Genomic DNA, 17,457 nt, shown 5'->3' with positions numbered 1-17,457 from the left:
GAAGCGAAGCGGATTATGAAAGAGTTCCAGATTAAGTTTTGCCCATGATATCTTTAAAATGTGCACAAGCCAAGGCTGACTGAGTTTTTCCATTGCTTGGCTACATAGAAAGTCTGCCAAGTTTCCTTGCTGCATCTGATTCTCACACAAGCTTGATGGACCCATGGCTGGAACTGTGAGCAGCTATTCTGTGCATTATGGGATATGTAGTGTGATTAGATGGAGCTCTACAGAACTAATTGGTAGGCCGATACAAAATGAATTTAACTGCACTGAGGTGCGAAAGCATATATTTTTAAAAAGTATTATTTCCTCAATCTCCAAATGTTTTTGTAAATATTCGAAGAAGCTGCGTTTTGTATGACTATTTTATGTTGCAGACAGAAAGGTTGACTTGCATTATTAAAAGAGGGAAAACATGACATCATGCACATGGTGAGTAAACATTTTACTGGCATAAGATACTAAAAAGAAGCTACGTGAATTTTCTGAGAGTTGGTTAAAAAACTATTGTCTCTAATCCTGCAAAATTAATTGTTTGGATTTACAGTAGAAGTGTCCAAAGTGCAGACCAAGGACATTATTTTGTCTTTTTTTTTAATGTAAAACCTCTTTCAATGGAAAATGTCTGCTACAACAAAATGTTCTTTTTTCAATAAAGCATTTTGAGATTAAAGAATGATCCATACCTGCCATACTGTTGATGACAATTGACTAAATCCATCTCCAGACTAACAACACAGAAAACAGCTCACTCAAAATAATAATAATAAATAATAAGGCACACATTAAGAACCATTTTTGTTTCAGGTCTGTAATGATTTACAAGTCCCCTTTTTTATACAAAAATCAAAGTACTTTGCTTTATTAAAATATTCAGTTTTGTTTATAGAGAAGTTTTTTTTAATTGCTTTTTTATTTGGAAATAAAAAAGATGGAGTGTAAGTACTTAAACTTTGCAGTTTAGTTCGGACACAACTGATTCACAGCCAGTAATCTTATTTTGTGGTCAGCCTATTTCCAAATTCAATTGTGTTTACAGTTATTTTGTTTACATCATGCCTCTAATAGTTACTGACAATAAATGGTAGGGGCCAGTGTTTCTGCTGGTCGTTCTTCTGGATGGAGCAGTAAAACCGCTAGCTAAAAATTAGATCAGCAGAAGGATCCAGAACACGCTTAACACACATTTGCTGTTGTTAACTCAAAGTAGATGAAACAGTAACAGAACTATGGCGAGAGGGAAAGTGTTTAGTGGTCTAAGGTTGATAAATATGTAGAATTAAAGGTCATTAGCAAAGCCCCTCTAGGTTTATTAAATACTCAATACAGATGCTCGCCTTTTAAATGTAAGAGCAAAAAAAAAAAAAAAAAAAAGTTCGCCAAATGATGTTAAACCATTTTATTAAAATATTCACTGCCGTTAATAAGAGTTTATGCATTTGTGGGTAGTATAATTTTTCTATCTATCCTAAGGTTCTAATTTCATCATCTGCAGGAGAAAAATTGCAACTGGAGCAGAAGAATATTAGAGGCAGTCTATTCTCATCAAGACGTTAAACCCTAAGGCCACGATTACATGAGACCGCTGTCTGGAAACTGCTGGTATTTCCAGATACAGACCACTAAGACACTCTGAATCCAATATAGTTGTCATGCCGGGCACTATATGGGGCAGTGGTCAGAGAATGTCGTTGGCACTTTTGACCTGTAGCTTCCACCTCATTTAGAAAGCAGTCGCCCTGACACGCCCTATTATTGGGCACTCACATATTAGCTAGTTTATTTTTATTGGACGCTCTCTGGTCATGATAGAAAAAAAATCATCATATTTTGATTACCAACTGATTTTCTTATGTTTCCCTAATATCAGCAACAAAGTTGATGGAATGTCCATGCTTCTGTGCTTTTTTAGAAAAACCTAGTAAAAATAAGCCGCTTGCTTATTTTTACTATGCATTAATGCAATTCTGACACATCAGCAAGAAACCTGCTTAATTGCCAAAAATCCTTCAGCATCTCAACTTATTTCTGCCAAACAATCCTCACCAGACAGGCTTTGTCATGCAGTTGCCAACATTTTCTGACAGGAAGCCAAGTTCCAAGTTTAAATTTGCTTGTTTATAGAGCCATGGCAGCTTTGTCCAGGATCTGCAAGCAAAATTTCATTTGAGCAAAATTTGCCAATGCAATGATGCAAGCTTATTTGCGTTTGCATAATGTATTCCTTAACAACTGCTATGCCTCCAGCTTCAATGGCTTTGGTTTATCACCAGCCACCCATGCAGCGTGCACACACAGTCCTCGGGTCCGTGTCCGCGCAAAGACCCTGACGGGAGGGAAGAGAGATGGAACCCAGGGCTGTGCTGCAGGGGTCTACATATATTTAAAACAATCATGAATTTTAATAGTTACCCGCTGAGGGAGACTGTTTTACAAGCCACTCGCTCTTTCTCCCCCTCCCTCCCTCGCACATACAGATTCACGTTCAGTTTTTTCATCTTTATTTCCCGACTCCTCCAGCAAAACCCGCCTGGAATTATTAATACATGACATGAGGATGTTAAAACTAGCCCCCGGTGGCGACAGCAAACTCAATTTGGTGTGTTAACAGGAAGTGACAGCCAAAGGAATGGCAGCACGGGGACAGGGCTGAGAGAAAGACGTGTGGAAATCGATGTGTGAAAAGAGAGTTACATTAGTCAAGGCCGTCTTCTGTGTTGTTGTTACACTTAACAGAAGTGTTGAGGTGGAATAACATTCATAAGAGAGCCGCAGAGACCCAGAAACAATACGAGGCATGCCAAATATGAAGGAATCCACAGGGAAGACGGGGACACATTGGATGGAAGTCAAAATAACTGTAAGAACAAGTCGGCGACACACTTACTGGACGGTGGTGGAGATCTGCAGGCGGCGGATGCCCGGTGTGGGAAACTGGCGGGAGTTTATGTAGGAAACTTTCCTCACAGCTGTGTTAATGTTCTCCAGATTCTCTCCCTCCATCACCAGAATGGACTGAGCTGGATTGAAGTGGAACTGGGAGATGGAAGAAACGAGAAACAAGTAGATGTTAAATGAACTGATGGACATTTATACAGTGGATCAGTCTGGTTTCTGTTTTGGAAACCATCACTATCCGTCTGTTAGTCACGAACAGGCCAACCTGCCGGAGGACAAAGAGTGATCTGAGTTGTCATATTCTCCTGATGGTAACTTGTCTGCCATTTTCTGAGTTCAAAACTGATTTCAGGTCAGAATCTCCTGGATCAATTAATAAAACAGAAAACAGCGTAAAACTGTAATATTCTGAACACCTGGGGGCGGTGTAGCGAGATGGAAGAACTACGAACCTTGCGTAAAACTGTTGGTGAACATGTTTACGGTCAATTACAAATTCAGCAGGTGCAGAGCAGCATCATTAATCACTTGGAGAGGTATCTGTGGCCACTTTGTACAGAAGAGTCCAATAATCACTCTCCTCTTAACTCTGCAGCAACTCCGGTGGGAAATTTGTGGCTATTTAGCAGCTAAGTGCTCCACTTTGTTCACCAAATAGCTTTGTCTGTCAGTTATCTGATTGCAGCATGGTTAGTGTACAGATGTTTTTCTTCTCTTTCGGATTAACAACTTCTTGAGGCTGCAGAAAAGAAGACTGAAGTTATTCAACAACTTTAAAGTAGCTTGTACTGGTCATTTGTATGTGCCAGAGTTGTGTAAACTATTTATGAGCATAGGGTAGTACCTACAGATAATGCATTTAATTGGTATTGACTATGTAGTCTTTCGAACTCTAACAGCTAGGAGCAGTTCAGTGGCAATAAATGGATATACTGTATATTCAAAAATGAAAGCAGCATTTAGATGGCATACGGATGAATTTTGGAAAATGTTTGGAGTCAGGATTTGGATTTAAAGTTACAATTCAGCTTTCATAGTAATAATGTTTGTCTGATCAGTGTCATTAGACAGGCCATTCTGATTTAGCCAAGTAAAAAAATATGAAATGAAAAAAACAAAACCAAAAAAACCAAAAAAAAACCAATCCTATTAATATTCCTATGCCTGGTTTAAAAAGTACAGGCTGTCCTTATCTAATAAATTTTGGTTTGTTCTACAAAGTTTCCAATTTTTTTCTAGACATTACAGCAACTCTCAATGAGAAGGAGGTGAAAAACCATCAATCAGTGATCATTGTTGGTACCACTGTATGTGTGTCAATATGGATAAAACAGAAAAAACTGGAAAAAGAAATCTATACAATCTCATCCTATTTGTGCAGTCCTTTGACATTTGATGACAGGACCTTCTTGCCCCAAGATGCTTTTGTGTGTTCCTGCTGCAACAGCACTGATTGCTACCCATTCCTTCAAACTGGATCTTGGCGACAAGGTGACACTCCCCAGAGCTCTCCCCTGTCATTTTCCCATCCACATTACCCTTTCTCTTGCTGACTCCACTCAACATCCTGTTTTCTGTCACCACTCTTACTGCCTACCTCCCTCAGACTCCCTCTAAGCAGGATATTATCCTCTGATTGCAAAGTGCCAGCCCTCCACCTCCCTGGATAAACTCTTTCCCCAAGTTCCTGCGCTCTTATTGGAACCACATGAGTGTGGCTAAGAAGAAGATATAATGGTACTCTAAAGATAAACTGCACTGGCCCTTAAGAGGATATCCTCCCCTGCTCTCATATCCCAGCACCTCGTTCCACTGAGTCGTCTCAAAAGGTTGTATCTCTTCACTCCATCGCAGCACAAGGAGACCTATGCAAAGAGTGGGCTTTAGGAGAGAGCAAGACTGAAGAGGGGAAGATGAAAAAGAGAGTTAAAGGAGCTGATGGTGGGTGGTTAAGGGGGGGACAGCTTCGGGTGTGCACAAACCCCCATTTATCTTGTCTGCCCCCTGTCTTCCACAGCACAGGGAGATGGATTAGCCAGGCCGGTGCAAAGGGAAATTTGGGGGGAGAGAAAGAGAAAAGCATTTAAGTTTCATGAAAACCAGCTGGTGATTCTGCTGGTGATTTAAAGCTAAAAATTTCTCTCAAAGCGGAGATCAAAAATGTGTGCTTCTCTTTGTACACGTTCAAGAAGAATGTATGCAAAACTTTGTCTCGGTGGAGACAGGATAGGTTCTGAACGGGAACAAGCTGTAAAGCATCCACGGCTGCAGAAAAAGCTCAAGTTAAAGAAGCAGTTTTTTTTTTTTTTACAAAAGAGAAGGAGGGGGAAGATGAGTGATGCGATTCTCAGGTCTGCTCGCCGCTGGTTCTTTCTGTGTGAGAGTGTGAAAAATAGAAACGGTAGCAGCAACTAGAAAATGATGAATGAGGCCCAGTCGACACAAGCCATTAAAAACAGAGATTCACTATGCATGTTTCAATTACATTTACACTTGTTGCATGTATGTCTTGTAGGTACTGCCTTTTTTACAACTGGGAGCAGCTGATAAGCATCTCAAAAGCTCAAATAACACCTGAATTATGACCCCAAGTCTCAGAGGGGTAAAAACAGAGGCCCTGCTGTCAGACAGAGATTTAAAAAGTATAAAAGCAAATGAGATGGATTAGCAGTGTCATCCAAGACATTTTACTGTGGAATATTGTCTCTGCTTTTTAGGAACCGAGCTTTAAGCATGTCATGTCTGTCATAAAACATTATATTTTCAACTGGATATAATATCATCAATTGAATGTCTTTTTATTTCATAATTATCAGCTGTTCACTGATAGTTTTAATGAAATGTCATCAGTGATTATATAATACTGAAACATGCCAAACATAATCCCTACAATAACTATAAAACATTTAGCCATGGCAAAAACAAAACAGCATTTCATAAGATAAAGTCACACAAAATTTACAATAAATACTATTTTTAAAGTGCTTCTCATTTCCTGTAGCAGCTTTCAGAACAGCTTGTACACAAGAAGTTAGTATTTGGTGTTAGATGTGCTATTGTTCTATCTCTGTCTTAACTCTGCTACAGCTAACATATGTGTTTAAATTTCTACTGGACAGTTTCAGTGATTTAATCTGCCAATAAAAGGAGATTTGTGGTGCTTTCTGTGCTATTTACGCCTGTTCTCTTCACACCAGCTTAAGAACTGTTTCTATGCCAACACCATAAGGTTATTAAACAATAATCACTCAAACGTTTTAGAATAATAAACCATTATTTAAAAAGATATTTAGTTTATTATGGAATGAACTACCTCATATATTGTTATGTCTACCTTTTTAGCACATGGAACTTCATTCATTTATTTAATTTCTACTAACCTAAGTGTAATGTTTACTCACTACACTCTTTTGTAACATGATTAGATGGAGCCATGTGAAGTCTGCAATCAACAAATCAAACAGTTAGAAGATTATTACCGTATCTGGAGGGATCATAGTTTTCAATACTGGATCTGCCAATCATTGTTCAGAGTTGATCAATGGAAAATTGGCGAGTTTCCACCTCTATTCAATCAGATTATACAGTCTCCTTTTTATAATTTGGGTTAGAACGGGAAGTGGAGAGAACTTAAAAGTGAACATGTTCGATTGTTTTAGATCATGTAGCTAAGAATTGAACTTTTCTCCTACTTGGTATCTAAGACTTAACATGATATGAAATATTTGATTATCTGACTTGTGAGTCATGAAGCTCTCATACTGTATTTGTCCCTCATGACAATAATTCTGTGGCACAACAACAGTAAAATACTATCACGACAAACAAGAGCCTAGACTTTTGATTGTCCTTAATGTCCACTAGTTTCTGTTTCAGATACTAAGAAGGCATTAAAGTAAGTAAAAGTGCCTTTGTGAAGCTGTGCAAGGTATAAAACCCCTGAAGGATTCAGGAAACTGAAATTGATGGTTCTAAAGTTTCAGTCTGGTTCAGTTGGGTCGGGCTTTAGGGGAAGGACACAGTAAAAGTCCCATCATTCTTATTCTCATCCAACCATTCTGTGACTGCTAATGTTCAATGGACAAAGGCACCTTAAAGACAGAAAGTCTAATTACAGAATAAGATTTAATACTGTAATTTAGAATAACTATGTGTTCATCTGTATTGGTCCAGTCACGAAAAAGACAAACGCAGTATGAAACATTTATTTAAAATGAATCTGGGCTATAATATTTGTGACAAAAAAATTATTCCTTCAATTAATTTTTTTGAAGATATTTTTATATATTTTTTTCACCATATTATTCCCCAATTACTACTGGCTTCTTTTTCTTTATTCTCAAAGTGTTTTGTGTACCTTTATACTCTTATCCAAGCTCTCCAGGGAGTTAATGTCCAGTCCCTCTTTGCAGGCCTGCAGACAGGAAATGACTTTCTGACTCTCGATCTTCCCTGGTCGGATGGTCAGTCCAGATAAGCTTCCCCGGAAGTACTGAGTGAACCAGGGCTTGGTAACTTCTCCACCTACAAGCACAAATAATAAACATAAGTATCCACATAATTAGGTTATTAGGAAAACCCTAACATTCACTTTGTTTTGAAGAAATATTTTAAGAAATAAGTTTCTTAAAATATTTTTGTATTTTAAGAAACTTAAAATACAAAAGTATTTTAAGTATAAAAAAGTTTTTTATTTTCTTAAAATAAAAAACTTATTTTAAGAAAACTTATTTCTTAAAATAAGTTTTAAGAAACTTATTTTAAGTTTCTTAAAACTTAAAATAAGTTTTAAGAAACTGGGCTATAATATTTGTGACAAAAAATGATCAGAATGAGACAACAGAAGTTCATCTTTTCTGGAAGGTGTGCATGGGAACCTTTGCTCCCTAAAAAACATCACAGTCAGAATAAGGTTTGTCAGAAAGAATCTAAGACCAGAGCATCTGAAAAAAGCTTCTTTGTACTGATGAGTCTAAAGTCTGAGCAACACAGCAGAGGATATGCATGTTCTCTTATCAGGTAAATGTGTGCATGTTTCCTACAGAAGGAGCTGCTGCCCAATTCCACCTTGTATCAAATACTGCTTGAAATAAATCTGTATTTACAAGACCATTGGTAAGCATATAAGGAAAATGATGCTGTGTGTTTTGATCAGTAAAGTTATGGCAAATATTTAACTGATTTTAGTGAGTTAACCTTAACAGTAGCATAGTGACTGCTAACCCCAAACAAGATGTTGGTATACATAAACACATTTGATTCCCTTTTGTCCTTTTCCTCTGATGACATTTATACAAAAACCATCAATTTAAAATGATGAGAACAAGATAACAGGGTTAGGCACAAGAAGAAATGAGCAAAACTACCAGGTATGTTGTTGAGCCTTTTGATCCCAAAGACCAAATAGCAGTTATGCCTCTCCATGTGGCGATAAAGCAGCAGGGCGCTGCAGTAAGTGATATTCAGCCTCCCTATTCAGGCTAAATAAAGGGAAGGAAAAAGTCAATACATTTAAAGTCTGTCCTCTGAACCCCATAAAGGCCAGAACCAGCAATAAGGGCCTCCAAGCCATTCATTAGCTAAAAGGTTACTGTAGCTATGCCTATCAAACTTCACCTTTGCATTCCTTTCATTTATTCCCTCTGTCTTTCTCTGCTGTTCTTTAATTCTGGAAGTAATCCAATGGAGAACTACAAATAACGAACATTTCTTTCATTTGTTATCTGCCTGGCAAAAAGCAGATAACAAATCCTGTCTCACGCATCAAAATAAATAAATTAATTAATTAAACCAAGGGAAGATGAAGCGAAGCAATGACTGATAAGCTAGGTGAAACCAACTTCCTGTATTGTATCTTGTCTCCAAGCAAATCTTTGTGATCTTCAGTCTGATGGTAAACTTCCTCCCACATCGATTGATGTTTGAATTTGTTTGTGATTAGTTTGCAAGTTTAGATGTAAAAAAATCAGAGAATATAATGTACCAGTCAGTGTACATGGCTATAGATTTGTCTGTTTTATAAGACATATTTGACTTTATTTCTAAAATAATGCGTGATGACCACAGACTATGTATGTGTTTTATGTGATAATGTTGGTTAAAAACTAATGTTATTTGATTTCTTTAATACAGTGTGTAAAAGAGATATTGTTTTAGAATCCAATCTTCGTGGCTTATGTTTATAATTAAATAGCGGTCATAAATTATGACCTGGGTGTAAAACTATAAAAAAGCTGAACACTATCCAGCTTTTTCACTTTTTCCAAATCTATCATGCATAGAAACATTGCACAGAAGTGGAAACTGTAGTGCGAATATCCATTTCGTACAGCTGAAACTCAGCAACTCTGGCAATTGCTTCCTGAATTCAAAACATTAGTCTCTACACTGCAGTTGCTGGGATCCTGTATTGTATGGCTATTTGCAGAATCATGTGTGTGTTTCTGCTGCAATAGCGGAAGAATTGTTTTCCATAGAGCAGCTACATGAAAACATGACTATCTCTATCTTTCCTGTGAAGCGGCTGCTGATATCCCACCTCGGTGCTTATGGGAATGTGGGAAGAATAGATTCCGTCCACATGTTTATAAAATCCCATGACCACATATTGAATCCCATATATTAAACACATTCTTTCGGTTATTGTCACGCTTCACCTGCTTCCTCTTCTAGACTCACTTTTTAGCAGTCCTTTATCTTAAGACATCCAACTGTCCCTTAGTCCCACCCTGACAGATGTTATCAATTTACGATGCAGTCAGGGAAGCTATTAAGGTCCCCAACAGCAGATTAAAAGACAGAAAGTTGAGGTGAGGGTATTAGTAAGACACTGCAGAGAGAGAGGGAGAGGGAGCATGATAAGGATGATGAAGGTGATGATCATCCCACTTGAGTGAGAGCTATTTTATTGCTCTGCAGATCTCCACTCTATTATTTTTATTCATCTCCAAAACAGAAGCAGATAAGAGTGAAAAGGCACGGCAGAGCTGGAAACAGGACTGTTACTTAGGTAAGTGAGAAATGGGAGTTCACATTCACTGTGATTTAGAGTATGTGGATAAATGCATCCATGGCTGTGGGCCTATATTTATTCAATTTACTTTGTATAAAGGTATATCAGTTTCAATTTGTGCTCAAGTGCAATCACCAGCAGATCTTGGCTGCATGCTTGCTGCTGGCGGTGGGAAGTTAGGAGGCCAGGCAGCGGCGTGTGATTTCACACTAAGAAAGCAAAGAAGGTGCCAAGATGATTGTGCTACTCTAAATATCAAACACTTCTGAGAAAGAACTCTTCAGAGAATAAATACAGGTGAAAGAGGCAGATTGTGAGAGAAGAGCACAGCCAGCACCTGCTCTCTGGTTTTAGAGGAAGCCCAAGTGGGACGAAGAAACTTTTCAAAAAAGTAGAAACAGGTGAAAGGGTGAAAATGCATTTTCAGAAGGAGCTGCTGTTGTACAAGATAAATTAAAACTTTGCAAGGGAAAGCGTTAAATCAAATTTGTGGCAATCAAAGTTTGTTGAAGTAATGTGTTTATGTTTATGCATGAACACGTTTCAAATATAGTTATGTAAAACAATTAGCACGCCCTGCGACAGCCAGTGTGTTTTCTAACATATTCGAGCACAATACGGATATTTAATATCACTTTTACAATTACTGAGAAAAGTAAAGTGAAGAAAATTACTTTTGAGTACAATAAAAGAAAATTTTTGGCAAGGAATAAATTACCACATGACATGCATAAAGTCACATAATATGCTCATGATAGGAACCTAGTCACCATTTTTCAGGATATTTGCCCTGTTTAAACCTCAAAGATTTAGTCTGATGTGCTCCTGACTGTTGACGTCAAAGTAAACACCATGGTGAGATTAAAAGAGCTATTTGAGGCCTTCAGAAAGAAGATTACAGCGGCTCATGAGTCTGGTATGGGACTTAAAGAATATGAAATCAGCTATTCCACTGTAGGGGAAATAGTCCACAGGGGAAAGACATTTAAAACAACTGCCAACATACTGATGTATGACCAATCCATGCAAGTTCAATCCCGAAAGCAAGCTACAAGCTTATAACAGACTCCAAAACACCCAGAAATGTCTAATAAATCCTTACTCCAACCTCAGGAATATTGTTTTCTGGATATATTAATCTAAAACTGAACACCAGAGCTAGAGACATAATTGGTGTAAACCAAATTGAGCATACCAAGAAAGAAAACCTCACACCAACAGTGAAGCAAAAGTGAGAAAGTGTTATGTTTTAAGGAAGCCCTATTGCAACAAGACCTGGTCAGCTCACCATTATTAATCCTGGATGCTTTAAAGGGTGATAGAGCAAAATATGAGCATAGTCCTTAAAAAATAGAAATAAAGATAAATAAAAAGCTCAAGACAAGCTCAAGACAAAGCATAAATGAGCCTTGCACACCTAAAACATACCAGCAAATCCACCAGGAACTGACTGAGTCCTGGGCTTTCTTTGCTCACACATGCTTCATTTCTGTCTATCTATGTTAGTCAACTATAGGCTTCAAATGTGAGAATGCAAATAAAATTCCAGTTTTCTTCACGTCAGAAAATACGTTTTTTTGAACACACGAATTATCATGGTGCTAAACATGAAATCCCAAATGCTAGCGTCTGCTAATATTGTCAACAGCAGGCTTAATTGCAAATTTTACACACTCAGAACCCTGTCACAATAAACCAGAATGGCTCCTTTGGGTAAACACATGAAATGCAATAATTCCACATGAAATGTATTTGCTATGGTCCAAACAGAATCTGTTCTCATTAGACAATGCTCACTCGCCATTTGTGTGTTATGAACCATGAAATTAAATCATTAAATTGAATTAAATACAGCAGACTATCACGGAACTGTTTAGAGCTGACAAATCTTTTATTTACTCCGCCATCACACTCCATCAAGCGATTTATCGAGAGAACTTTATATCGGTCTCTGAATCCTTTTTTTTTTTTTTTTATATATATAAACCCAACCAGTAAGCTAGAAAATGCAGATAATCACTCCAGCAATTCTACTCTGAAAATGGGTTCAGAGCAGAAGCTTCAGAAGTCAGTCAGACAACAGATGAGCTCATCTTTGCAATCAATATGGCAGATACAAACAGCTTAGTGCTTTGAAAAGGCAATCTGCTGTGGCTAATGGCTTATGTTAAGATTTCGGTAGCGCCTTTATGACTCTTAACTGAGGCTTAGCCTCAATTGTAAAACAGCTGCAATACTCTCTTAACTCGCTTTTCAATTCAAGCCCCTTTTAATCCTCCCAAAAGCACGTCGTGCTGTGTTCACTTAAAGAAAGGGGAGGGGATGGAGGAGGAAGAGGAGGGAGGTGCGGTGGGGCGGTTTCTGCCACAGATGAAAGTGACAAAAGATGACCCTCTCTCGCTCTCACATAGAGGGATATCTTCATCTAAGGCAGAGCATCGCTGAGCAGCTCTTTGGTCTGTCAGATCAATAGTGGGGTGCACCAGGGGTAAAAAGTCCCTTTTCTTCTTCTGTGTCCAATTAGCGGCAGCTATCAGTTTAGAGGACACTTTAATTCGGGGCCTTCATTCAGACTGGGTCAGTCGCTTGTCAAAGACAGACTAAGGGTTCTTCTTAATTACATTGTGCATTCAAGGCCAAAGAGCATGTTCGGCACTCAGTGTCTCTCTGAAAGTAATACTTATTCTGGAGTTTCGATAAGAGGAAGCAGCAGATTCCTTAAAACCCAAATAATGACTTTGACTTTTACTGCGATTAGATTCAACGACTTAATACGTCTTAAAACTTCTAACAGCGTCACACCTTGCCAGCAGGCACCAACTGTGAGCTGCACATCAATCTGCGATGGATGGATGGGCCAGTCATCCGTCACCAGGTAGGGATCGTAGGTGACTCCGTCCACATAGAGCGCCACCACCGGGAACTCCACGTTGATGACGTAGTAATGCCACTCCTTGTCACATATCTGAAAGGAAGGAAGAACATGAAAAGGGTCTATTAATGCGTGGGCTCTGTACCCTAAAGATGTAGTTCATGAAAGTGCCACAAATTCACTCAACTTACTGTACATTTCAAATGCAAATATCAGCCACTTTTTAGGAGACTAACTTCTTTTTTCCTGAAATATATTGTTAAATGTATCAACTTTAACTCGACTGTGACTTTATTGTCTTCAAGGGGAATTCATTTTCATTCTCAGGTTACCATTTGTATAAGAACATCAATATTGTGCAAAAAGGTGTCATCTCTTTTTCTTTCAGTATAATACAGATGGTCTGAATATCTTTTAGGTTTTGAACCATTTTGTTCAATCCGTGGTACTGGGTTTGAATTTTGGCTGGGGATCTTTCTGAATGGAAATGAAAGTTCTTTCTGTGCTGGAGTTGGTTTGGAAAATCCCTTCACTGTATGTAACCACTGTTCTACTGGTGTATGTACTTATGTAAATAATTATTTATTTTTTTTAAATATGAAGTTTTTTGATTCAATGTTTCATAATCAGAATATATGCTCAGAAATGAACATTTCTACAATTATACTTAAGTTAATTAGGTATAACTGTAATACTTTATCAGTATTACTCATTTCCATTCCTTGGTTGCTGAAAAGCTTCATGCCTAAAATTAAACTGTTAGAATTTTCGTCACATATCATCAATTTTAACAATTTAGTCATTAGTAAGCATTCATATATTTTTTTATTGCACAACTTAGCTCAGGGTTAAGACTTTATACTGAGTTTATTGGCGAGTTTATTATGCATCCTGTGTGTCGCAGTTCACACTCTCACCACTAGATAGGCATCAAAGCACTTTTAGTAGTGGATTAGGATAAGAGGCATATGTAGAAGCTAACATTTATAGAATAGACACACCCATTGACTCCATTAATAAGCAAACAGGTATGAAGCTAATTAACTTCACCAGTGCATGGGGGGTTATACTTTACTTAACCTTCTCCTTCTACAGATAGCTGGCTTTGTCTTTCAGCATTTAGCCCTGTCTCACTACTAGACAAAGCTATTGCCTTAGCTTTTGTTACAACAAACTGTATGTGCTGTCTTTCATCCTATACCCTTTCAAACTGTTGCAACATGCTCATCCAGGAGCAGTGAATGCTGAAAGTCAGTGACTCAATGCAGTCTGCTAGATGGAAAGCCTTTAAAAAAATTGGAATAATAACTACATTGTTTGGTAATTAGGATCAACTGCAATTTGCTTATGACTGAAGTGACTTTTTATAGATAAATTAGACAGAAGTATAAGAAGCAAATACTGACTCACCAGCATGACAAACATGAGAATAATAAAGGAAATGTTGCTGAGTGAATTCCAATGCACTGCTGCAATTATAATATGGGAGTTGCTGATTTATTTTTCTTTATTGCAATGGCAATTTTTAATTTTTATTGATTTATTTATTTATTTATTTTTACAAATTCTGAAGCTAAATACAACACATCCCTTCTATTGAGGTAGTTCTAGTTGACATATTTAGAAGTTAAGGCCTAGGTGAGAACATAAAGTTGTGAGAAATAAAACTTATACTCGATCAGAACTGTAAATGAAGAAGCTTGTTTTCCTGGTGTTTTATGGTTGTTTTTACTGTGTCTATTAGTTTTTAAGAAAAGTTTTTTTGCGTGTTCACAAAACAACTATTTTATTTCTCTTTAATGTTGACTATTAATGAATAAAAATCTAGATAAATATAAACCGATCAAAGGCCGTACTGGCCATTTGCTTTTTGATATCGTTAAACTTTCAACCCATTTAAACATATAAATAAATTGGATGAGCTTTGAAGCTTCTCTCAGCAGGCGTTTGCTTTTCATGTTTAAATTGCTAAGTTCAGCTTTACTATTCACTCAGAAATCCTTCAAAGTTGAAAAAAAAAATCAGAGGCTTCTGCCAAGATTGTTTTTGGACACTGTAGTGAAAAAATAAAACAAAACATTAATACCTCAGTGGTTACACCTCTTAGGGGAAATACAACACTGAATGGCTCTCCAGCATGTTTGACCGTTTACCCGGCCTCGCTCTAAGTTTTAATTGCAGCGGCTTGGCCACACCTCCTTCCTCTCTTTTCTACTTATGGAGCTGTACTTCAGCTGTGGCAACACTTATCAGGGCACGCCTCTCCTCTTTCAGCTCCTCTGATGTAACCTGGGACAGCCTTTGAACACACAGCCTTGGGTAACCTCGCTCTCTAATGAGGAGCGCTCGGCAGCCTGCTTATTAACACCATGCTAGCACGGCAGATGGGAGTTCTAATCAATGCGGTTGATTTTTTTCAGTGATGGAGGAGTGAGGTACAACATCTGGCCTATTGATAATCATTCTGCACAGCTGCTTCACACACTCGCAGTGTGTGGATCTGATAAGACGGTTGTGAGGGTAGTCAAGAGGGATAATCCTGTTAAGGTTTTTATGGTGCTACAGATGTGATCGAAACTAATGGGATTGACTTTAAGTAGCTATTTAGGATGTTACGATACCATCTAATACAGAGAAAGCACAACACATACAATTTTTTCGCTTCGTTTCACCGTGATATAATAATTTTTTCAAATTCTTTTGATATGGAGCACATCCTGGATACAGGTAATTCTTTTTAATCCTCAATGTTTCCATAATAAGGATCTTCGTGCCCTTTCTTTTAAATCTGTAAAATCCTATTACTCAGCTCCCGGGTGTAATGCAACTATGTACACTGACATGCACAAATACTAATTCCTCTGACATTTAGACTATCCTATCCTCATGCGTTAACACTTTTAGCTTCTCAGCATTTCAAAGAGATCTCGAACCCATCTGGGATGCGAGGCCCTAGCGGGTGACTTCTTCTTGAAGGCTTCAAAGGAGAAATGGTGCGGCAATATTGCCCAAGAGGCTGTTGCCTGAGCAGGCTTTTGATGACAGCTTGGATAGCTCTCTCTAGAAGGAGGAAGAGAATAGTACGGCCGCATGTGTCAACAGAAAGCAGAAGACCCAAGGGCAAAATAAAAACTAAAATTGAAGAAGCTAAGAAAAAAAAAATCTCGCTATCCAGATATTGCTGATTTTCTGTTCAGACAAGTGTTTACAAGTTGGTTAGTGAAAGAGGTTTTAAGAAGTTTCGACTACTATATGCAATTAGACCATCATTTGCCAATTCATTTTTGCATGGAAAATGTTATCTTAATTTGTACAATAATGTCTAACTTCCTCAGACAAGGATCTTGAGTACCTCTAGATCTTGAGGATCTTGAGTAAGAATGTCGGAAACTGTTTGTAGACATACTGCAGGATGTCTTAGGATAACCTAAGTAATGATGTCATGGAATTAGATTCTTCCTGTTTCACCTGTGGATGTGTTTTAACACGACACATGAAACACACTGCTTCTTTGAATGACATGACGTGAAAAATAAGAAATCGATAAATACGTCAGGGAGAGAATTGTGAATCTTCACAACTTTGTTTATCTTTAATTACACGTCACAGCTGCCTGAAGGTGCCACATTTATCTGTTCAAACAATTACACACAGGCATAAACACCATGAGAACATCCTGCCATTATGGTGTTCAGCAAATGTGAAAATGTGCGTCAATGCCAGAACAAAAGAAAATGACCTTGTGAAGATTTTTCTGAAGCTGGTAGGAGAATGTTATTCCCCTCGATGAAACATTTCCTGTTACAATGGGTTGAAAGGCCACTTAGTGAGAAAGAAGTCCAAAGGCGATACAAAAAGAAAGCTTAATGTTTTCGAACTAACAAAGAAGCAAAAATGGTCTAGAGAAACTCAGAAATGTTTGGCCATAATGATCCTCATTTTCTTTGAAGGAAAAAGAGGAAAAATGTAAAACATGAAAACACAATCCCAACTGTGAAACATAGCATCATGCTGTGGAACTGTTTTGGTTCTGGAGGAACTGGTACACTTTATAATATCAATGGTGTGATAATTAAACGATATATGGAAATACTGAAGCAAAACCTAAAGAATTCAGCCAGGAAGTTAAAGCTCAGAAGCATGAGTACATTTTATCCCCCACCACAAATATTCCTTAGACAGACCCGCAAAACAGCTAACCTGTCAAATAAAACTGGAAACAGCACTTAGCCCATTAAATTTTGTATTTTGTACTCCTTAAAAGATTAATTCATATTTTGCATTCTGAAGTTTTCCTGTTTAAACTGAAGATTTTTATTGCTTATGTGTGAAAGAAATTCCAATAATAATTGCAACCTCAAACTTTTATAGTAAAACTACTGTCCATTTTTGCATGTACACATGCATCCTGCCCTCATCCAACTGCAAAATGTAGAAGAAATACAGAGATAATACTTGTAGCGACATACATCTGCTAACACATTAGTCCAACTCTATTAAGTGTTCGCTTCAAAAACCTAAAAGGTGAAGCTCAGCTTCAGTAGAGCACTCCTCTCGCTCTGCCTGCTTGTGGAAAAAAACAAAGAAATTTCCTGTTCCCCAAGGCCTCCACTTCCCCATGTCTCTGTTTGATGCAAATTGACAGATGGAAGAAATGAATGAAAAGAAAATA

General features: G+C 37.8%; 1 protein-coding gene across 1 annotated transcript in view; it reads right to left on the bottom strand.

Moving 5' to 3' along the window:
- Positions 1–17,457, bottom strand: part of LOC106926667 (calsyntenin-2) — a 96,321-nt gene that overhangs the window by 20,594 nt on the left and 58,270 nt on the right. Inside the window, exons 7-9 of the mRNA XM_088011701.1 lie at positions 12,716–12,878; positions 7,259–7,425; positions 2,891–3,039 (exon numbers count right to left, since the gene is read on the bottom strand). Coding sequence (XP_087867827.1) covers positions 2,891–3,039; positions 7,259–7,425; positions 12,716–12,878 — 479 coding nt within the window. The remainder of the gene's footprint in view (positions 1–2,890; positions 3,040–7,258; positions 7,426–12,715; positions 12,879–17,457) is intronic.

Source organism: Poecilia mexicana, unplaced genomic scaffold (genome assembly GCF_051168715.1).
Source record: "Poecilia mexicana isolate PSO_F unplaced genomic scaffold, ASM5116871v1 scaffold_13, whole genome shotgun sequence".
In the NCBI taxonomy this organism is placed as follows: Eukaryota; Metazoa; Chordata; class Actinopteri; order Cyprinodontiformes; family Poeciliidae; genus Poecilia; species Poecilia mexicana.
This window is presented reverse-complemented; position numbering and strand designations above follow the sequence as displayed.